Source organism: Panthera pardus, unplaced genomic scaffold (genome assembly GCF_024362965.1).
Source record: "Panthera pardus isolate Hobbes unplaced genomic scaffold, ASM2436296v1 HiC_scaffold_17, whole genome shotgun sequence".
Classification (NCBI taxonomy): domain Eukaryota; kingdom Metazoa; phylum Chordata; class Mammalia; order Carnivora; family Felidae; genus Panthera; species Panthera pardus.
Window position 1 is genome coordinate 110,077,065 of NW_026526732.1, and position 22,751 is coordinate 110,099,815.

The 22,751-nt window shown below is 50.8% G+C and overlaps 1 protein-coding gene and 1 long non-coding RNA gene across 7 annotated transcripts; one reads left to right on the top strand and one right to left on the bottom strand.

Annotated features, from left to right (window-relative positions):
- The first annotated feature begins 1,576 nt into the window (after nucleotides 1–1,576).
- On the top strand, nucleotides 1,577–4,491 carry LOC109252744 (uncharacterized). 5 transcript variants are annotated; one of them, XR_008423015.1, is made up of 5 exons: nucleotides 1,577–1,702; nucleotides 2,090–2,187; nucleotides 2,907–3,118; nucleotides 3,220–3,330; nucleotides 4,349–4,491. It is a non-coding gene; the product is annotated as an uncharacterized LOC109252744 (long non-coding RNA). The 5 variants fall into 5 exon arrangements; XR_002074157.2 differs by lacking the exon at nucleotides 2,090–2,187 and having other exon boundaries at nucleotides 1,584–1,702; XR_008423014.1 differs by lacking the exon at nucleotides 1,577–1,702 and having other exon boundaries at nucleotides 1,729–2,187.
- A 2,809-nt stretch (nucleotides 4,492–7,300) lies between these two features.
- On the bottom strand, nucleotides 7,301–17,244 carry TRIM38 (tripartite motif containing 38). 2 transcript variants are annotated; one of them, XM_019425313.2, is made up of 6 exons: nucleotides 16,684–17,244; nucleotides 14,632–14,727; nucleotides 12,438–12,668; nucleotides 11,159–11,181; nucleotides 10,951–11,063; nucleotides 7,301–7,972 (listed from the first exon to the last, which is right to left on the bottom strand). In XM_019425313.2, the coding sequence occupies exons 1-6, from the start codon at nucleotides 17,092–17,094 to the stop codon at nucleotides 7,449–7,451; spliced, it is 1,398 nt and encodes a 465-aa protein (XP_019280858.2). In that variant the 5' UTR covers nucleotides 17,095–17,244; the 3' UTR covers nucleotides 7,301–7,448. The 2 variants fall into 2 exon arrangements, with proteins under 2 accessions (XP_019280858.2, XP_053760814.1); XM_053904839.1 differs by lacking the exon at nucleotides 12,438–12,668.
- Between the last annotated feature and the right edge of the window lie 5,507 nt (nucleotides 17,245–22,751).

Consider the following 22,751-nt stretch of genomic DNA (forward strand, 5'->3'; position numbering starts at 1 on the left):
AGAATACAGTCTGTAGATGGTGCTGGGAAAACTCACTGAATGACAAAAATAAACTGGATCCCAACCCTCCATCGCCTACAAAGGTGGGATCCAGTTGAATTAAATTAAATGCCGAAGAGTGTAGGGTAAACTCTGAGGTTTGAAATAAACAGTAAACAAACAAACAAACACATGAATACTTGAAGGAAATTCCATTGGCATTGATCAGAATTAAATTAATACTTTTGATTACGTTACACTTAAGGCTTCCAGTTCAATTAAGAATCTATGACAAAGTTACCGTGTTGGTGAGAAGATACTTGAAATAACAAAAACCAAGAAAAGAGTTAACAGCTAAACTATATCAACATCTGAGAAATCAACAAAAACATGTAACTGACTCAACAGAGAAATCGACAAACGGTATCATCTGGTAGAATACAGAGGAAAAAACGGAAATGCTAACAATCATTTAGAGATTTACAACTCCTCAAAATGGACAGGTAACACAATGAGGTGTCATTTTACTCCCTATTTGGCACAAATTATAAAGCTAGATAGAAGCAAGCGCTGACAGCTTCAGGGGACCTAAGAACTCTCCCGCTGGTGCAGGACTCTAGATGCTGAAGCCACCAGGAAGAGTATCTGGCAGCACTTAACAACTTGGAATTTGAGAGTCTGTCACTGGGAGGGTGAAAAACTATGCACACTGCGGAGAAGTACTCTACAGTGTCAGGATTTAGGTAGGTTAGACGCAGCAGCACGGAAGCGTCTTAAAAACATCTCAGAAACACCAGGAGATGCCAGCGTCAGAGCCTGCCCGCTCTCCACCAATATCCCCACTGGGCAAATAAACAGCCTAAACGTTCAGCAACAGAAACACAGGAATACATACGATTTATTCTTTCAATACAATGGACTCAACTGCTTGTATCTACATAGATAAACAGAATCAATACCCCGCGGGTGAATGAGCGAGTGACAAAAGGTTAGATGCACATGGTGGGCGCAGCAAGACAGCATTTAATGCGGTTTTGCCTGTCCTTAAAACTTCATTTAAATGATGTCACGCTGCATCTAATATTTCGGAAAGTCCCTTTTCATATTTTTAATAAAAGCCTGTCACCTGTTATTTCTCTAAACACAATCCGAAGCAAACACAGTCAGATGTTAACTTTCAAAGATCTCGGGGTTGGGTGCGCAGGTAGTTTTGTACTGTTCCGTTGGCAGGCTTTCTCCGGAAAGCCCGGCGGCTGCAGCCCCCCCAGGACAAGGCTAGGAGGGGTCGGTGGTTCCCGGCCCACCCCACCCTGCGGGGGTCTCTTTACTCGCCTCACTTCTTTCCGCTCTGCCCGCCTCAGACCCGGGGTCTCCATCTGCATCCCCTGAAGACTCCCCCAGGATCAGCTCCTTTGCGGGAGCGCTCGCCCATTGAAGGAAACGAGGAAAACCCGGAGCGGCCGGGAGACTCCCAGGGCGCCGCGAGGCTGCAGAAGCCGCCTGCGGGCGGCTGAAAGGGGCGGGCCGGCGCGGGGGGCGGGGCTCCGGCGGCCGGAGGCGGGGCAGGGCTCGGAGGGGCGGACGCTGCGCCGCGGCCGCGGACTCGGAATCCGGTCTCGCGAGGTCTCCCCCGCTCCGGACGGCGGTGGAGTCTGCGCCGAGGAGCGCCGGCGTGGAGGGGCTGGTCCTGCGGGCCGCGCTCGGGCGCCTGCCCGCCCCGCGGGTGGCGCACACGACAGGCTCGAGGGGAAGGGGTGATGGCGGGTGGGACCTTGAACTCCCCCAGGACAGGCCTCAGGAGAGAAGGGGGTGCTCCACCATCCCTGTGGCTCCTGGGGTTGGGGGGGGGGGGAGCTGGGTAAGACCGAAGAAATGATCCCTCCGGGGGAGAGGCCCCTCAGTGTCACTATAGGAGCTCAAGATGTCAACCCTGGGCCTGGGCTCCCCGGGCTCACATCCCTTTGTGACTTGCCCGGGGCAGGCCGGCTTGGGTGTGTCGGGTAAACTCTCCAGATCACACCGTGGGCTGCAGGCTTTGAGAACCACCGATCTGGGCCGAGTCCCCCACAGTAGTGAATGCTTTTCTTTGTCGTCTCTACAACTGAATTAGGACTTTTTCTGGAGTGATGGAGGCCCAGAGAAGGGGTTGAATTACCCAGGGTCCCGCAAAGATTACATGATGGCGGTCCAAGAATTCCTCTTCAGCAGGTCATGTATAGGTAAGTGCTTTGCAATTGTTAAATTAACAGAAAAAGCCAATCTGTTGTGTTACATAGCTGGTGTTCTGTACCTGAGCACTTCTCACAACAGCCTGGGATTATGGCCCCGTATTACTCTCCAGGAAAGGGAGACCCAGAATGGTGGCCTCAGGTATCCTCTTGTAAATAAAATCAGACATGGATCTGTCCCATAGAGGGTGGAATTTTCTATTTTTAAACTTCACTTGATATATTTTATGGACCCAGGGTGTCCAGTAAACTAAAGCAGGCATTTAGGATTGGCACCAAGATGTCAAAGAAAAATCAGTCCCGTCCTCAGATTGGAGAAAAGAGACACAGGCTGAGACGCAAGGCAGGTGGGAAGGAGAGTTGATGAGGGAGCAAAAGGGAAACGGAAGGCAGAGCACAAGCTAACACCCTACACCGCCTCCTCTGGAGTGGGATCCGTGTGACATTCCTCAGGCGCCCCTGATGCCCAAAAACAAAGGGAAGGGAAAAACAAATGGTTAACTGCTAGAGACCACAGTCATGCGGGACACGGGACATGACTCTTCATCAGTTTGCAACTGTCTTAGTAATTTACAAGAAAAACGCCATCCCCAGAAACCTGTAGACTCACTTCCCTGGGACCCCCACCACCACGGGAAAGAAAATCTTATGTAATCAGTCACTCCTCATAATCCTAGAGCAGCTCTTTTCTGTCCCCAGGTCCTGTCCCTGTGCTATAATAAAATCACCTTTTTGCACCAAAAACGTCTCAAGAATTCTTTCTTGACCGTTGGCTCCGGAACCCCCGCCTCCAGACATGCCGGAATGAGCTCTGAGGACTGAGAGCCCTGCCTGTGCACTGCAGCGAAGAGACGCCTGACTCCTAGATTAGCACGGGAGGGACCCTTTTCACTTGTCCAGAGACGCTCAGGGTAAATTCAAGCAGCCTGACTGATTCTCTTGACCACATGCTCGTTAACATGCTCATCAAACACCTTCCTAAACAACACTTTCTTGTCTCCCTTACTCCCAGGAAGAAGGGAATTGGGATGAAAGGTCTTTGGAGTTTCCCGCTTGTCTAAGTCCAGCTGCCTGATAAGCCTTTCTTTCCCTGGGAGTCGGGAGAAGCAGGCTGGTCATACAGGTGGGCATGAGGTGCGGGGCTAAGAGAGGTGGGGGGTGAGGATCAGGTGACACAGAGGCCCAGGGTCCGAGGCTGTCTGTGGGCAGAGAGAGTGCAATTACTGATGTTGCGGAGAGTTCTAATAGACCTGGTCTCCAGGGAGAAGCTAGGCCTGAATCTGCCACACGCCAAGGACTCAGGGTGTCTGAACCTCCCTCCCTCCCTTAGTTTCAATGTTGACACTTTTCTTTTTTTGAGAGAGAGACAGAGTGTGAGTGGGGGAGAGGCAGAGAAAGAGGGAGACACAGAATCTGTAGCAGGTTCCAGGCTCTGAGCTGTCAGCAGAGAGCTTGACACGGGGCTCGAACCCAGGAACCCTGAGATCATGACCTGAGCTGAAGTCGGACGCTTAGCCGATGGAGCCACCCAGGCGCCCCTAGTTGTTGAGACTTTAAGCCACAAGTTTCTTATGCTAGATTGCAAAATTTGCCCCAAATGTATCTCATCCCGTGTGTTTGTCTGCTTTTGCATTCGTAACGTTGAAGCTTCTCCCATCAAGAGGTGGAATGTATTTGTCTCTCCCTTGGCCAAGTGATTTCACAAATGTCACCGAAGCAGATGCTTGAAAAGAGCCGGGTGCATTGCAACCTGGTCCCCTCTTGGTTCTCTCATAACCTGAGCAACCACGTGAAAGAGGCTGAGCTTATCTGCCAAGAGGAGGAGGGACTCCAGGCAATAGCCTGCCAACCTCCGGACTCATGGGTGAGCCCATCCCGGACCAGGCAGGGCCCGCTGACTCTTCAGGTGTTACAGACACAGGAGAAGGCAGGACCGGGTTCAGCCACCTGCAGCCCTGACTACCAGAACCTCCAGCCCGTGGAGGTTAAGTGTATTGTAAGTGTAATCATTGGTAGCGGTTTTAAGCAAGCAAGTCTGGGGGTGGCTGGAGGCAGAAATTGACACACATTCAGTGAATGGCCTTGCCTTAGTCTTTTACAGCCGTGACAGCCCACGGGTCCTTCGTGTCATCTCTTTCCAGGTACAAAAGCGCAGCGTGAGTCTGGTTTGTGCAGTGCAAACAAGGAAGAGGGTTCTCACCTGGAACCCAATCAGCCCAGCTTCTTGATCTTGGATTTCTCAGCCTCCAGAAGTGTGAAAAATAAATGTTTTCCGTTTAAGTCACCCAGCCGATTGTATTTTGTTATAGCTGTCCGAGACAGTTATCAGATTTCATTTCCTTGGTGGCTGTGGGGGTATCTTTGTCAAGTTTTTAGGTCAATGAGTTTGTAGGCTTTTTTTTTTTTTTAATCCACTAACTAGAACAGTTTAATATCTGCATGTGGTGACTGTCATCTACCTCAATGTCTAATCTCCCTTACTTCCTTGACGTGAGAATCTCGGAATGTTAGCCGGCCGCCTTGAAGAACGAGGCTATTTCTCAGTTCCCTAGGTGAGGTCTTAGACTAAGTTCTGGCTGAGACAACGCAAGCAGAAAGTTGTACGGTAGGTTTTAGGAAGCTACGTCAAAAATAGCTCTCGCATGCATGCCCTTTACTTCCATGTTCCCTTCTCCGTCCTACAGCTTGGAATGCAGGCGAGATGGCTGGAGCTCTAGCCGGCTTAGATCCCGGCTGTGGGGGAAGGGCTGCTAACAGGAACCTGGCAAATCTGTGGAGTTTCCATACCGGCCCCGGACTTTCTGGATTTCCTGGACTTCTACATCTGGACTGTTTTTGTATGGGAGAGACATGAACCTCTTTCAGCCGCTATCATTTTGGGTTGTCTAGTCAACAGAACTTAACCTAATCTCCCAATAGCAATGCGTTGCTATTCCTTTGGGGGGGGGAAAGAATAGCCATAAAATCATCTGCTCTTTATCTGTTTTGTTTCCGTGTATTTAATTGGGATTCTGTAACTTCCTGAATGTCATTTGCATGTATTAGTCTGTTTCGATTTTCATTCCCCTTCTTGAATCAGTTAGGTCATTCGATTTCTTTTAAAAAGTAATTTCTCAAAATGTTCAAGTTTATTTGCACGCAATTCTTCAAATTACTCTCAAAGCTAGGATTTCCTGCATATGCTCTCTTGATTCCATTTTACTTCCTGTTTTCTTTTTTAAAACTCTGCATTCGAATAGTCAATGATTTATCCAGTATGGTAGCATTTTTCCCCTTAAGGACGAGAACTTTGTTTTCTTTCTGGAACTTGCCTGCACCTGAATCAGTTTCTCATTTTATCTCTATTACCCTTATGGCTTCCAAAGGTTTGTTTTGTTAATTAAAAAAAAAGGTCTTAGTTGAATGTTTATCATCGTTCTTTCCTATTCAGCAAGGTGTTTCACGGTATAGACTTCTCTGAGCAGAGTACTCTATTATGCTGGGAAAGACTACACTTATGGATAAGACGGGACTGCAGGACACCTAGAGGTAGAGACGACTTAGTGACTTATCCTGCGCAAAGGTGTGGTCTCTCAAATATCCCGTGGGTCTGAGGCTCCAGAAGTTAGGTCCATGCACTCAGACGATGGGGCCAGAGAACACATACGACTGGGGTTCCTTGGGGGGAGGGGGATCTCTTCCCTCTTCCTATCTTACGTTCTCCAACTAGGGTCCCGTAAATTAGACTAAGAAAAGACAGGACACAAAGAGAAGTTATTAACGTGTCGTGAGATCATAGAAAATATATGTATTGGTCACTGCCCCCAGTTCCTGGCACAGGGCTCCTAAATCCTTTGGAACTTGCTGAGTGATAGGAGCGTCTCTTGTTCTAATGAAGCAGCTTTGGGTGGCTGCTGGATAGCTCCAGGACGGGGGGCAGGTCACCAGAAAGACCAAGCCATGGTTTAGAACTTCCAGCATCATCCCACCTACCCCCCCTCCACCCCACCCTCTGGAAAGGAAGGGAGGGGGGACTGGTAATCGGGTAACAGCTGATCGTGCCTTTGTGATGGAACCTCCATAAAAATCCCGAAGGTACAGGATTTGGAGAGCTTCTGGGTTATGAATATGTCCACGTGCTGGGTGACATGCCCCCAACCCCACTAAGGACAGAAGCTCCTGTACTAGGAACGTTTTTGGACCCCATCCTATGTATCTTTTTTTTTTTTTTTTAAAGTTTATTTATTTATTTTGAGAGAGACAGAGACAGTGTGAGCAGGGGAGGGCAGAGAGAGAGAGGGACAGAGAAAATCCCAAGCAGGCTCCGAGGCTGGGGACAGTCTTGCGGGACGGAGCCCTCAACCGGTGGGGTCTGCTTGAACTTTCGTTACTGGTCAGAATTGAAATGAACAGTAGGACATTGCACCTGTCGTGAGAAGTGAACTATCCAGCCACGGTAGGTAGGGGTGGGAGGGTAGAGGAGAAATGGAGTTTTCCCTAGACACATGGGAGCACTCGGAGACGAAGAACTCAAAGGTGTGACTGGCACTGGGGCTTACAGCATCTTAACAAAGGAACCATTGACTTTTAGAGAAGGGATAAGACGAAGGAAGACGGCTTTCTAGGTGGTGCACCGAGTCCCCCAAGAAAATTCGTTTTCATTCTTTCTCTCCTTTCCATTCGGAACATCTCGTCGTAGACCACGTTTCATTCTTCTTTTCACACTTCACTTGTTATTGCCCAGACAGAGCTCGCTAGGCCTGGTGGGCATCCGCACTCGCCCCATCATCCGGGCCTAGGGCTCAGATGATTAATCCGAGGTCAGCGGTTCGAAGCGTCACTGCTATTTTGATTTTCCTGCTCTTTCTTGCAGCTGGCAGACACAACTGCAGCTTTCCCTCACTCCCCACCCATGAGTTCCTACGGCATCCGACAAACCGGGAGAACGCAGACCCCCCGAGCCCTGGGTCACCCTGTGGGTCACCCAGAGACTCCTGTCAATCCAGGCTCTGAACCCACGGAGGGGCTGCAGAAGACAATGCGTGATCATTGCTATTCTCTTGCTTTCCTCGAGCTCAGGCTGACCATCTGTGGATTTCTGCAGTTTCCTTCCATTCATTCAAAGCAGGTTTATTAAGTAGCCACAAGTGCAGCAGAGTTCTAAGTGCAACAGCAGTGAAAAGAACAGACCAAATTTCTGCCCTCAAGGGATTTCCATGATATTTTCTACGTTAGCTAAACCAGAAGGTTGTGCTACTTTCCTTACTTGTCTGGGGGAGGCAGGAACAAAGGAGAATGTTGATAAACCCGGAAATAGGGCCGGAGAGTATCAGAGAAGGAGGCCCTCGGGAAGGTAAAGATGTGGGAGCCAGCGGTCATGTTGTAAAAGGATACAACCCCGACATCGCAGTCCAGAAAAACCCCCACAACCAGGGGCTGCTCCCTCAGATAAAGGGAGGTTAGGGGAGAGGTGAGCGCTACGTAGCCTTTCTTTACACATAGTCTGATGGCCCAGAATCCAGACTGAGGGCACTGTATCACGCCAATGTCCCTATGCACGTTTTCCAAACAAACTCCTAAATCCCAGCCAGTTCCTTCTCCTACATCTACTTCAAAGTACTGTCTTCCTGAGGTGAAGCCTTCACAGCCCAGGATACTGGGTAAGACAGTGAATCTCCTAGAGGAATTGCCTAGATTCTCCTGGAAGCATCCACGAGTCACTTGTCTCCGATCTTCAGACAGAATTAGCTCATGATGGGCTGTGTCTGGATCCAGAGTCACGTTGACTGAAAAAAAAAAAAAAAAAAAGGTAACTAAGTAAGTAAGTCAATAAAGAAGGAAGGCAGGAAAGGAGGGAGGGAGGAAGGGAGGGAGGGAGAGAGGAAGAGAGGAAGGAAGAAAAATGGGAGGAAGGAAGGAAGGAAGGAATGGAGGAAGGAAGGAGAGAGAGAAAGAAAAAGAGAGAAAGAAAGAAAGGCACATTTTTTGTTGTGAGAGCACAGTTTAATTTAAGTTAAAGCAGCCTGTGCTGGAACCCAAGCACCTCTCTTCCCAGTGGCGAGAGCTTAGGCAAGTGATGCTCCGGGGCTCAATTTTGTTACATTATGAACGAGAAATTGTCATCTCTTTCACAAAGAATTGCGGGGGAACTGAATGAGTTTACGTACGCTTAATGCTCGGTAAAGTTCCTGGAATATGGGTAAGTGCCCAATAAGTGGTTAGTAATGGAAACACTATCATCTGCATCATCACCGTCTTAGTCACTCAGAGAAGTCAAGGACCAGGACTAACCAGGACAGCAAAAATTACAGAATTGCAAGGAGAAACAGACAAGTCTACAATCATCACGCGGTATTTTAACACTCTTTTTTCTATAACTGATGGATCAGGCAGGCAAAAAAAGGGAAGATATGAAAGATCTGAACAACCCAACAAGCCCAGCCTAATAAATATATGTAAAGCTCGGCAATTAATAAACGGAGACTATGCACTTTTCTCAGGTATAGACAGAAGATGTACGGAGTAAAGACTAGTCAGAAAGTAAGTCTGAACACATTCCAGTGAATCTATATTGCACAGACCATATTCTCTGACCTCAGTACAATCAGGTTAGAAATCAATAACATAAAAAACATTCTAGGGGCGTCTGGGTGGCTCAGTCGGTGAAGCATCCTACTCTTGATCTCAGCTCAGGTCACGACCTCACCGTTCTTGAGTTCGAGCACCGGGTCGTGCTCTGTGCTGACAGCGTGGAGCCTGCTTGCAATTCTCCCCTCTTTCCCCCTCTCTCTGCCCCTTCCCCGTGCTCTCTCTCACTCTCAAAATCAATAAACATTAAAAAAAATATTCTTGGGGCACCTGGGTGGCTCAGCCGATTAAGTGTCTGACTTCGGCTCAGGTCATGATTTTGTGGTCTGTGGGTTTGAGCCCCGCATCAGGCTCTGTGCTGACAGCTTAGAGCCTGGAGCCTCCTTCGGATTCTGTGCCTCCCTCTCTCTCTGCCCCTGCCCTGCTCACGCTCTCTCTGTCTCGCAAAAATAAATTTAAAATGTTAAAAAAATTTTTTTAAATTTTAAGTTAAAAAAATATTCTAAATAATAGGAAATGTAAATGTTGCTAAATCATAATATGATGACATTTGGACTTGAACAATAATAGAATGCTAGATATAAAAAATTATACGGTGGAGTTAAGGTGGAATTTTCAGGAAAATTTTATAGTCTTTAAGTGTTTATTTTAGAAAAAGAAAAAAGCTGGAAATTAAGAAGCTAACTATCCAACTTAAATTAGAAAAAGAACAGAGAAACCCAAAAAGAATTTCTTTTTAAAAAAGGCTAATAAACAGGGGCGCCTGGGTGGCTCAGTCGGTTAAGCGTCCGACTTCAGCTCAGGTCACGATCTCGCGGTCCGTGGGTTCGAGCCCCGCATCGGGCTCTGGGCTGATGGCTCGGAGCCTGGAGCCTGCTTCTGATTCTGTGTCTCCCTCTCTCTCTGCCCCTCCCCCGTCCATGCTTTGTCTCTCTCTGTCTCAAAAATAAATAAACGTTAAAAAAATATTTAAAAAAAAAAAGGCAAATAAACAATAAACCAATGAAATGAAAATAATGCGATGGAGAAGGAAAAGCCAAAAGTAGCTTTCATGAAAAGACTAATACAACAAGCATACCTCTAAAAAGACTTATCAAAAGAGAAAATAAGAGAGAAGGCAAAATTGGAATGAATACAGAAATTTAAAAATTGGGAGAATTAATGATAAACTCTATGCTACTAAGAAAATCGGCCATGTTAAGAGGCCCATGTGCAAGAGGTTGAGGGGTGCCTTCTAGAAGCCGAGGGCAGTCTCTAGCCAACAGCTCCCAAAAAGCCAGGGCCCTAAGCCCTACGATCGTAAAACAATGAATTCTGCCAACAACCTGAGTGAGCTTAGATGGGGATTCTTCCCCAGTCTAGCTGGTCTCCATGAGAACCCAGCCAGGCCAACACCTTCATTTGCAGCCTTGTGAGATCCTAACCAAAAGACCAACTAAGCTGTGCCCAGCTTTGTGACCAACGAAAACTGTGAGATAATATGCGTGTGGTGTTTTAAGCTGCTACATTTGTTTACCGGTAGAGATTATACAGCCGCCAAATCATTTTAGGTTAGCTCCGATTTTGTGGCCAAACAAGTTTTAAAACACTTTCAGTTTTCAGAGCTTTTTAAATTTTGTAATAATAAATAAGAGTAGTGGAAACACAGAAAGCACTGAGGGAGAGAAACAACAGAGCAAAAAGCTCTGGCTTTGTATTTGGTAAAATTTGGTTTCCATCATGGTTCTAGCACTTACCGTCTGTGTTATCCGGGCCACGGTCCTAAAGTCATTTGAGCCAAAGTCCGTAATACTTACTTATCTTTCTTACATCGTTCTGAGAGTTGAGTAAAATATTAACCACACACACTATGTCCCAGGCACTGCGCTAAGCACGTTACACACGTGGACATATTTACGGTTCATGAACAACCCAAGGAAGTGGAAATTCTTCCCATCCTCGTTTTTCAGCTGGGGAAACCGAGGAAGTTGTTTGCCTGGGGTGACTCAGCTAATATACGGGAGAGCAGGAATCTGAAGGGTCTGTACACATAACCAATATGCTATGTCTCCGCTGAAGTACCACTAAACGTCACTAAATGACCTCTCTGGCTAGGAGCCTGCCCGGGGACAGGTGGCGAATGTGACCACCACCTCAGGTCCCTTCCACCCATAGCATTTCGGGATTCTTCACATACCTTGATAGCTCCTTAACATTTTCTTCATATCAAAATAAAGCTCAGAAACACTGCACACAGTATGAACTTCCAAAGAATGGGCCTCTGGTGTTTCCAGCTTCACAGCCGAACTCCTAGAACAAGGAGAGGCCAAGGGTCTCTTCAGTGACACATTCCATTCAGCTCGATCTACCCAGGCCCTCCCCTCCCGCATTCATATAGGACTTACCTGCGCAAAGTCTCTTTCACATCCTACGGAGAAACAAAGACAAAAAGGGAGTGTGAGAACCTGAGTATTTCGTGAGGACTGGCACACGGGCTGCTCTCGGGAAACGCTCCTTCCAAAGAAGCAAAGAGAGTGACCCCAGCCTCAGATATTGACGGACACTAGATAGAATCATCCCCACCCCAGCCTCCTGCCATGTTCGGCATGACAGGACGTTCGTCAGCCTCTGAGTCTGTTCTCTGCCTTGCTGAGATCTGTGGAAAGCTGTGGGGTCTGCAGTCACAGCCCGTGGGATGCTGACGCAAGAGGCCAGAAGCTTTGCCCACATGCCCGCTGGCAAGACTTCCTTCTTGCCTCGACCTCATTTCTTTCAGAGCGAGCCCATATTAAAGACCGGCGGCCACAGAGGGTCCTTCGCGGCGAATCCACGCACAGCCCCCTGCAAATGGGCCACGAAGACGGTGGGGGCAGTTATCACACAGTGATACGGCAGGTCACGTACAGTCTGCCACTTACAGCGGGAGAACCTCTAGTTCCATTAGCGGAAACTGGAACGAACAGTTCCCGGCATAGTTGACCTCACTGGGCTGGGTCTTTCATTCAGCTGAAAGAAGGCCCCATAAGGGCCGTGGGGGGCTCTATGAACAAATCAGGGAAAACTGTCACTCTCGCTGGCTGCCCCACTTGAACATCCGCCAGTCTCCCGGCGGAGCGTTTCAGGAGGCAGTTTGACAGTCAGGGTTCTGTGCACATGGGACAGAGGCGGATGGTGGCAAAAGTTACCCCATGATCCTGTCCGGCCAAGGACCCCACCACGTCCACCCAGTGGGGGTCTAGTTTTCTGATTCGCATAAAGGTACCCTAGAGACTAGTGAAGGCCACCCTGTAGATACCGAGGTGTATCTAAACATTCCTTTAAATTCCCCTCATCGATGTGCCACTTTTGAGTGAGACAGGCAACTTGCCAATCTTCCCACGCTCCCTCACCCTTCTTCTCTCTTTTTTTTTTTTAATTTTTTTTTTACATTAACTTACTTTTGAGAAACAGAGTGAGACAAAGCGTGAGCGGGGGAGGGGCAGACAGAGAAGGAGACACAGAACCCGAAGCAGGCTCCGGGCTCTGAGCGGTCAGCACGGAGCCCGACACGGGGCTCGAACCCACGAACTGTGAGATCGTGACCTGAGCCGAAGTCGGACGCTCAACCGACTGAGCCCCCCAGGTGCCCCACCCTTCTTTTCTTAACAGGTCGAGGGTGCCTTCCCCACAAGCGCATGGCCCCACCTGCAGCAACTGCTGGGCTGAGCTCTGACATCTCTTCTCTAGTTCCAGGATGTGACTCTTGAGTTCTTGGCTCTTCTGTTTCAGAGTGGCCTCGTTATCCATCAGTCTCTGTAGAGTCTGCTTGTTTTCTTTCTCCAGTCTCCACAGGTAAGACTTCTCCTCTTCATGCAAAAAGCTCTGAAGATTCTTGAAGTCAGACTGGATTTTTTGTTTCTGACTCTCTATCTTCTCCTAGAGTCAAGAAAGTAAGCTCAGAAGGCGGAAACAAGCCCAATGCCCGTCAGCGGGTGAAGTGATGAAACGTGGCAGATAGGCAACGGAACGCTACCGAGCCTCGACGAGGAACGAAATTCGGACACACGCTACGACACGGGTGAACCTGAAAGGCGTGATGCTAAGCGACATAAGCCAGACACAAAAGGACAAATGTTGTAGGATTCCACTCACATGAGGCACATAGACTCGTCAAATTCATAGAGACGGAAAGTGGGAGAGTGGTTACCAAGAGCTGAGAGGAGAAAGGAATGGGGAGTTGAGCGTTTAGTGGGCACGGGGTTTCAGTTTGGGCTGATGAAAAGGTTCCGGAGAGGGGTTCCCACCAGTGGTTCCCACCGATAGGTGGTGGTGATGGTTGCACAATAACGAGAAAAAGTTAGTGCCATGGAATTGTACACTTGCGAAGGATTAAAACAGTAAATTCTGTGTTACGTATACTTTAACATACACGCGGAAGAAAAGTTTTCACAGCTACTGTGACATCCTTTTCCCAGGAGTCACTGGAGCTGGATGACTGTCACAAATTTCCGCTGTAGGCTGTTCTCAGATGTGGGAGAGTTGTCACAATTCTATACAGTCACCCGATTGATTCCCTTCTTCGGCCAAATGCAGGAGGAAGGAGGGGCGGGAGCGCCAGATAATTTGATCACGGAACTAGGGCTGAAGCCAAACGCTTTAAAGGTTTACGGGGGGGGGGGGAAACCCCAGTTTTTATTTGGGATGTAAAGAGGTATTTCTGGGCCTGAGGGAATGGCCCGAAGCAAAAGCTCGCGATGAACATCGTGGAGACGGGACTCTGAGACAACAGGCCAGCAGGGAAGGTCAGTGCTACCAGCAGGGGGAGGTCGGGGTGGAAGGATTTTATCATAGTTATGTGTAGACCGACAGAAGCCAGATGACACATCTTGTGGGACCAGGCTTTCATTTTGGGAGATACAGAACTGTAGTTTCCACCAGTGCTTTCCCAATTCAAGCAGTGTTTGCATGACTGAGATGTCGTGCTAAAAGTGTCCTGGGTGGGTTTTCCGTATATATTAGTGTTTTTTGGTTTGTTTTTTTCTTCTTGAGACAGAATGCACAAGCAGGGGAGGGGCAGAGGGAGGGAGAGAGAGAGAGAGAGAGAGAGAGAGAGAGAGAATCTCAAGCAGACTCCATGCACCAGTGCGGAGCCCAACGCAGGGCTCAATCTCACGACCGTGAAACCGGGAGCTGAGCTGAAATCACGAGACCGACGCTTAACCGACTGCCCCGCCCAGGTGCCCCACTGGACGTATTAGTTATAATCAAGATCCTCCCCGAGGCCCAAGATCCCAGAAATGAGGGAAGGGAGAGCGTCCTCTGCGGGTTTAGCATCCGCACCCAAAGGAGCAGGGCAGAGATCGGAAGAGACCCCCGAGAGAGGCAAAGCGGTCGGCCAGCCTGAGGGGTTGGGCCGTGTGTTGATGGATTACATAAATATTTCCATGCAGGAATGCATCTCTGATCATGGGCAGCCAGTCAGCCAAGGAGGTCAACCCGGAGTGACTGTTTTCTCGGTGTTCACAAAGACTGGCCTCTGAACCTATGAGCGAACGCACTCTGCTCTGTGGTCAACGTGTCAGCGTAATCAAGTTGAGGCCTTCAAACCAGGAAGGTACCGTGAGGTGTTTCAAATTTGAAACGTAGGCAAGGAGGGCTCTCACCTACACAGGCATTCCAGCCCATGACTATTGGAAAGTTGAAGGGATTGGAGAGAAATTCTCACAGATGTAGACCACCACGGGCATCGAAGCATGTAACGGTTTCTTCTCTGGGTTTTATCGGGTTTTATTTGGTCTGGTTTAGGGAAAATAAATGATCATCCTGTTTTACCCATCACCTGCCGCGCCTTTGCTCTAGGGTAGAAAATAGCTTGAGATCAATGAACCCAAATTCTTACATTCCATTCGCTTATTTGCTTTCTTGCGAGCACCTTCTGTTTCGTACACTCCTCTTCCAGCTGCTTCAAGTTCGTCTGGGCATTCTGGAGCCTTTCCTGAAGGGAAAATGGGGTGAATAAAGTCTATTTAATGTGACAACTCTTCTTTAGGCACGTAAGAGGAACCCCAGGCCTCCCAGACTATTAGAATAACACTGGATACTGGGGCGCCTGGGTGGCTCAGTCGGTTGGGCGCCCGACTTCCGCTCAGGTCATGATCTCACGGTTCGTGAGTTCGAGCCCCGCGCCGGGCTCTGTGTTGACGGCTCAGAGCCTGGAGCCCGCTTCGGATTCTGTGTCTCCCTCTCTCTCTGCCCCTGCCCCACTCGCATTCTGTCTCTGTCTCTCTCAAAAATAAATAAACATTAAACAAATTTTTCAAGGTAGATTTCATAAAAGAATGTGCTGAACCAAACACAACCAATGCCAGAATGTCTGACGCACAGGGAACTTTGTGTGCGCTGTGCTGAGTCGGGAAGGAAAGACCAGGACGCCAGCTCAAGTTCATGGAGACAGCTAATGGAGGAGGGTAGTGCTGGTATCTTTTGAAGAGTGATAATCCACGAAGCCAGTCTGAAATGATTTAGTATCGATATCAAGCTTTTGGGCTATTTTTCAAAATAGTTTCTCACATTTTCATGGAAAACAATTTTAAGCTGCCCCAAATTGCTAGCTGTGGCTAATGCTACAAGAGTCAGCCTCTGCCTTCTGTAAACCCAGTAAGTATACTCGTTAATTCTCGAGTGTTCTTGGGAAAGGGCTCTATGAAGCTTGTCAGGAAAAGACGATATTGCCCTTTCTACCCAGGGGACCCAGTGTCTTACTCCAAACCCACCTCCACCTCATGGGGGAGGGAACCATGAGCACCACACTGGGGACAACAATCTTCCTCTAGTCTAAGCAGGACAGAGAGAGAATAAGGTGCCAGGTCTGTGCCCCTCCTTCGCTCCCTGTGGCAAAGGCCAGCCTGCCTCTACTGCTTCGGAGTGAGAAACGCAGGCGCTGCCCCAAACCTCTCCGTCCACCTCAGCCTCCGTGAACCATCATTTCCAAATCCTTCAGCTCCCCTTCCCAAATCTTGCTTGAAACTGTCCCATTTCCCCCTCCTTATGGGAATAATCTGAATTTTATCCCTTGCTATTTTTACTTTATCGGTGGCCAGACATCCTTTTCAAAGTCAGCCTGATCCTCCGATTTGCAAATAAAAGCCCCCCCTTCCCTCCCCCTCCCCCCTCCCCCCCGCCTTCCCTCCCCCTCCCCCCCCTCCCCCCGCCCGCCCAGTGACCAGTACTGCTCTGGGCTAGGATTTAGACTCTGAGCTGAAGCTGCGGTTCCGGGCCCAGACCCTCCTTTCCCAGCCCATCACCCGCCTTTCCCTCCATCCCACGCCCCGCTGTGCCTCTGCACATACGGTCCCCTCTCTCTGGAACGCCCTGCCCTCTCTTTTCTCCAGGCCTCTGTCTACGGTTAATTGTCACCTGTCCTTCAGGAGTCACTTCTCAGAAGGCTCGTCAGACGCCGCTCCCACTCGGTGCCCACCCCCACCACCCAAGCCAGGTCACTCCGAGCAATCTCTTTTGCGGATGTGTCCTCCCTACTAGACTGTAGGACACCCGAAAGGCGTAGGACACATCTTTGTTTCCTGTGTGTGCGGAGTGTATCACAGTCTCGCCCACTGTGGTTGCTAAAATGACACACACGGGGTGCGGCAATAAACCACGCAGGGCTGGGTTCGAGCGCGTTGCGTTCTGGAGCACGGACAAGCGCCTCACAGCAAGAATGGAGAGGGACAAGAGGGTGGCCTTCCCGCCGGAGGTCGAGATGGACAGTCAGGACTTGACTCAATGAGGACCCACAATAAACCATTTTTCACACCACGAAAGACAGGACCTGATGACGTGATGACAGCTGTAGTTCAGGGTCATTTTCTCGGGTTACAGGCCTCGAAACCTCAGGCCCGGGGGGCAGCACGGGAGCGGTGCTCGCCAAAGCCCCTCCGGTCCACGCGCTTACCTTGTAGCTCTGGCACACGTCCTCGATGACAGCTGTGTCGTGCCCTTTGTGCTGCGGTGACCGCTCACAGCGCCAGCAGATGAGCTGGCCTTCGTCTTCGCAGAACAGGTGCAGGAACTCTCCGTGTTCCTCACACGACATTTCCTGGTCCATCTCCTTGATGGCTTCGATGAGATTTCCCAGGTGCTTGTTGGGCCGGACGCTGGCCATCCGGAACGGAGCCCGGCAGTGGGGACAGGAAAACACATTGAGCGACGGCTCCTCCTGGTGTAGGTTCTTCAGGAAGTCGCTGATGCACCGTCTGCAGTAGCTGTGCCCACAGCTGATGCTCACGGGCTCCGCCATCAGGAGCAGGCAGATGGCGCAGGTGACTTCCTCCTTCATCTTCTTGGTGACTATGGGGCAGGCCATGGCTCTGCCCGACAGGCTCCAATACCGGATCGAGAGGCAGAGATGAAAATCCACAGGGATGGAAGTACACGTCGCCCGAGCCTCGGCGCGGTGCCCTGCGCTGGCCTCCACGCGCCTCGGAGTCTTCTCTCGAGAGAGAAGAAACGGATTGGAATTTAGATGATACGCAAAATGTAGCCGCGTTGGGGGCACCCGGGTGGCTCGGTGGGTCAAGCAACCGACTTCGGCTCACGGTTCACGGGTTCGAGCCTCGTGGCGGGCTCTGTGCTGACAGCTCTGGGCCCGGAGCCTGCTTGGGATTCTGCGTCTCCCTCTCTCTCTGCCTCTGTCCCACTTGCGCTCTGTCTCTCAAAAGTACATAAATGTCAGGGGCGCCTGGGTGGCTCAGTCGGTTGGGCGGACGACTTCGGCCCAGGTCATGATCTCAGGGTTCATGGGTTCGAGCCCCGCGTCGGGCTCTGTGCTGACAGCTCGGAGCCTGGAGCCTGCTTCCGATTCTGTGTCTCCCTCTCTCTCTGCCCCTCCCCAGCATGCACTCTGTCTCTCTCTCTCTCTCTCTCTCAAAAATAAACATTAAAAAATTTTCTTTTTAAAATAAATAAACATTAAGAATTTTTCAAGCAAATGTTGCTATGTTGTGCCAAACAGGAGTGACTATCACGTGTGGCCGCTTACATTTACATGCGTGAAAATTAAATAAAACTTAAAAATTCAGCTTCTCAAGCAGGCCAGCCACATTTCAGTCGTTTAACAGCTGCGGTGACTGGTGGCTACACAAGAGCGTAGGCAACACTCTGTCACTGCAGAAAGTTTCCTTCCAGCAAACACTGACAGAGGACAAGGAAGGTTTCCTGCAGCAAGAGAGGAGTCAGGGAGGGAGCGTGATACTCTTTCCTGCTCTAGGAAACATCCAGAGTCACTATTCCCAGAACTATTTCTTTGGGACTGGTTGGAACACCGAGGTAACTGGGTGGTCTATGAGGGATTCCATGGAGGTCATCCAATGTGACTCTACCCTACCCCGCTGCCACTCCCCTCCCTCGCCCCACCCCACCGCACTCAGTCCCACAAGGAACAAAAGACAGCGGGTCAACAGAGTCTCAGGGAGCCCCAACCAGGACCGATAATGAAAGTAAACAAGACAAGGAGAAGAACCGATGTGTCCTTTCCGGAGTCCTCTCAGCCTGAGGGAAAAGAACTAGAAGGAGCTGGGAGAGGGGTTGTCGTGGGGGGCAGAGCTCCTGCAGAATTAGGGAGCGGGCTGTGTCTTCTCCAGGCCGGGGCCTGCGTCTCGGGGTGACCGGAGCGCAGGGGCTCCGCAGAAGCCGGGTGTAGGGGGAGGCGGGAAGCAGACAGGGGGTGGGGGGGAGGAGGACACCGGACGGGGAGGCGTGACCAGGAGCAGAGGGGGCGACCCCGCGCCCACCGCGGCGCGGCTGGGGACCTCGCTCCGTGCCCCACTGCCCGCTTCCGCGCGTCTGCGGGGGGCAGAGCGGCGGGGACGCCCCGAGAGCGGCCTTTCCTTTGACAGTAACACAACCGAAAACGGGGGTGCCGCTCAAGGTGCCGGGACCGTCTCTCGTAGTCACCGAGGAATTCCTCTGGGGACCTCGGCGCCCCGGCAGGGGTGGGGATCGGGTGCTCTCCGCCGGCACACGCGGGGCCCGCCCGCACGGGGGAAGGCGCTCCCCTCCCCGGGCCCGCCCCCCGCCCCCCCTCCCCCGACGCCACCGCCCGCCGACCCGGGAGACCACGGGCGGGAGCCGGAAAGCGGTGCCGACCGTGTGCAGGGTTCGCGCGATGCGTCGGCAGCACGCGCCCCCCCCCCCCCCACGCTCACTCGCACGCTCGTTCACACTCACACGCGCGCGCGCATCCCAGGCCCCCGCGCCGACGCCCTGTCCCACCTGCTTCCCCCGCCGCGGACGCCCGCCCAGCCCGGGCCGCCGCCGCCGCCGCCGCCGCCGCCGCCGCCGCCGCCGCCGCCTCCCGACGTCCGGTTTCGCCGACCGCGGGCTCTGAAACGAAACTGCTGTGGGAGGCGGGCCCGGAGGTCCCGGAAGGAGGTCTGGGGCGGCGCCCGCGAGGTCCGGGAGGAAGCGGGCCGCCGAGTCCCGGGAGGAGGAGGGAGAGGGGGAAGAGGGCGGCGGGGTCCCAGGAGGAGGGGGGGGTAGGAGGAGGAGGGACTCGGGGTCCCGGGAGGAAGAGGAGGAGGAGGGGAAGGAGGAGGAGGAGAGCCGCGGGGTCTCGGGAGGAAGTGGAGGAGGAGGAGGGCCGCGGAGTCCCGGGAGGAGGAGGAGGAGGAGGGAGAGGAGGAGGGGAAAGAGGAGGAGTGCCGCGCGGGGTCCCCGGGGGAGGAGGAGGGGAAGGATGTCCGCGGGGTCCCGGAAGCAGGAGGAGAAGGACCGCAGGGGTCCCGAGAGGAGGAAGAGGAGGGCCGCGGGGGTCCCGGGAGGAGGGGAGTATCGCCCGGATCTTAGCACCGAATACCTCTGTCACAGCCATAAAAAGGCGGGGCAGATTAATAAGCCCGTCAACTATTTTGTGACCTTAGCACCGGAGCATCTCAGCTCGGGAAGCCCGCGGAGCGTCCGCTCCCAGACTGACTCAGATCGGTCCACGTTTGTCACCACCGGCTTTAGGATTCACCAGCCTTCGGGGCCGACGTTTGTGCCGGTTTGGGGCCGCGCACGGTTCTGTAACTGGCGAGGGGCGCGGCGGGGAGGGGTGGCGACAGCAGCGGCGTCTCTCGGGGTCACGGCGTCGGCCAAGCAAGCCCCCTGCGTCTCCGTCCCGCTCGGTGTCCCATTTTCCTCTTCCGCGCCCCCGGACGGGACTCCGACGCCGCCCTTCTCCGCAGTAGGAGACGCCCTCGGGGACACAGAGCTCGCCCAGCCGCGGCCCCGCGGGTCCCAAACCGTGAAACGGGCTCCTCTCTTCCCTTCCCGGACGGGAGTCTCTCTGTGTCCTCTGGGCCCTTCACAGACACTCCCGCCCATTTGCCACCCAGTGGCTCTTCGGGCCCCGATGGCGCGTCTGGTGGTGGCGGGCCCCGCGCCCAGCGCGGGACGTATCTGCCCCCGAAGTAACCGGCACACGGACGGGGCTGAGGGCTGAGGTCCTGAACCCCTGGCCCCATGGCGGGTCCTTGCAGATCCCCATGACTTTCACCGTCGTGGACGTGACTGTGGACCCAGGCAGAGCTCTTCCCAAGCTGGTCCTCTCAGAGGATGCCAAAACGAAAACAAACTGCCGCTAACACAAATAACAGCAAGGCCAAAGCAATAACGCGCTGACAGGACCTGTCTTGTGTGCCATACGTCTGTATGCACGCATGTGTGGTACGCGTGCGTGTGTGACACGTGTTATGGGGCATGCGATGGTGTGTGATACATGGTGTCTGTGTGATGTGTGTGTGTGTGTGTGTGTGTGTGTGTGTGTGTGTGTGCTGTGCGATATGTGCATGTGTGTGTACGCGTATGTGGAAGGTAGCAGGCAGGTTAACAGGGCAAGGGTAATGCAAATATACTATTTAACGTTCTTATTCTATAAGATAAACTGTGATTGGAGCGCCCCAGGGGGCTCAGTCGGTTAAACATCCAACTCGATTTGAGCTCAGATCATGATCCTCAAGTTTATGAATTCAAGCCCCGTGTTGGGCACTGTGCTGATGGTGCAGAGCCTGCTTGGGATTCTGTCTCTCTCTGCCCCTCTCCTGCTCTTACCCGCATGAGCTCTTTCTCTCTCTTTTTCTCTCTCCCTCTCTCTCTCAAAATAAATAAATAAACAGTAAAAATATTTTTAAAAAAGACGACCTGTGATTTAATGATGTACACTCTACACTCTAAAGCAACCACTAAAATAACAAAACAAAGAATTATGGTTAAGCCACAAAAAGAAATAAAACAGAATCATAAAAAATATTCAAGTTGTCCGATAGAAAGTAAAAATGAGGAAAGGGAACAAAACCAGATGGGACAAAAAGATGGGTGCCAGAGGGGCACCTGGGTGGCTCAGTCGGTTGAGTATCCGACTTCGGCTCAGGTCATGATCTCACGGTTCGTGAGTTCGGGCCCTGAGTTGGGCTCTGTGCTGACAGCTCAGAGCCTGGAGCCCGCTTCAGATTCTGTGTCCCCCTCCCCCGCCACTCTCCACCCCACCCCTGCTTGTGCTCTGTCTCTGTCTTTCAAAAATGAATAAACATAAAAAAATTAAAATTATGATTACAAAAAAATAAAATTATCATTATATTTTGCATGAATTATTAGAAGAAAATATTTTCCAGGAAAATATCATAGCAACATCTCTTAATTTTGTTTCCATCTTTCCTTCCCATTTCCTGTAACCTACGTAAGGAGCCATTATTGAAACTAACATGTATTTTCCACTGCATCTCAGTGTGTCTTTGCTTACATGTTGATCAGTAGATGGCAGTCTTGCGTTTTTGGTGTCTTAGGTCCATATGGTTTTGCCTTTAAGAAAGCAGAACTACTCCTTTGATCAATATTAAAAACCAACTGTAAATTTAATCTGGTTCTTATGGATGATTTTTAAATGGCTAACAATGACAATTGTATCCAGTCACTTTTAGTGCATTTATTTCTTCACACAATAAACATTTATTGAACAGCTTGTCTGTGGCAGACAGCAGCCCGGACCCTGGGGATATATCACTTATATTAGAGATCATTTATTTCCTATAAACGTTTCCAGAAAGCTAAAATATGTAAAAAAAAATTATATCCAACACGCTATAACAAGGTAATAAAAAGCGTTGAAGCCAAGAGAAGAAACGACGAAGCATGCAGGTTTGGGCAGGATCTGGATCCTTCTGCAGAGTTGATAACCTCTGAGCCACAGTCTGAAGGAGAAGTGAAAGTTCACCATGGGAAGGAGGGGGCCAGGAATTACGGAAACACTGCATGTGAAAAGGTCAAGAGTCATTAAAAATATTCCATAATATGTGAATGCAGTGAAGTCCCAGGACCAAGAGCATGGAGTCCATGAGGAAGACTGGCCTCAAATAAATCTGAGACCGACAGAGTGAGGCACATCTGGCAGAACTCATACCTCTTTCCTCCCCTCTCTCTGCATCTTTCCTTTACGGGATGTTTATATGGGGGGAAAATTCACAACCACCACTGAGCCGAGGTGCTGGGGAAGGTGGAAAATGAATACGCCTGGCTTGCTCATCCATTTCTCCGGTTCTAGGACCTTCCACCTGTTTTCAACTCTGTTGCCAAGACATCTTTGGACCCCAAGGGCACTTGGCAGTGAGGTTTAAAAGTTCAACCCATCTACAAAACACCTAGCCTGTACCCTTTAAGAACTCATCGCCATGCAATTATATATATAGAGAGAGAGACACAGATCTTTAACTAGATGTATTGGATGGAGACAAAGCAAATGTGGCCTGATATTAACAATTGGTGAATCTAGGTAAAGGGTATAGGAGGATTCTTTGTATTTATCTTGCAATCTTTCTCTAAGTTTGAAATTATTTCAAAATAAAAAGATTTTAAAAGCCACAAGTCCCCTTGACCTTTGACCCGCATCACCAGAGGCCAGGGTCAGTAGGGACTCTGTGCCTTCTAGGCTACAAGAAAGATGAAGGGATCCTAAGGAGGAGACAGGCTGTGTGGTTCTTCCTTCTGGGC

Excerpts from the sequence above, each read along its gene's own strand:
- TRIM38 (XM_019425313.2), bottom strand. The coding sequence starts at position 17,094 with ATGGCCTGCCCCATAGTCACCAAGAAGATGAAGGAGGAAGTCACCTGC. Across the intron at positions 12,669-14,631 it reads AGCAAATAAGCGAATGGAAT|GAGAAGATAGAGAGTCAGAA; the intron begins GTAAGAATTTGG and ends TCTTGACTCTAG. Across the intron at positions 11,064-11,158 it reads GTGAAAGAGACTTTGCGCAG|GAGTTCGGCTGTGAAGCTGG; the intron begins GTAAGTCCTATA and ends TCCTTGTTCTAG.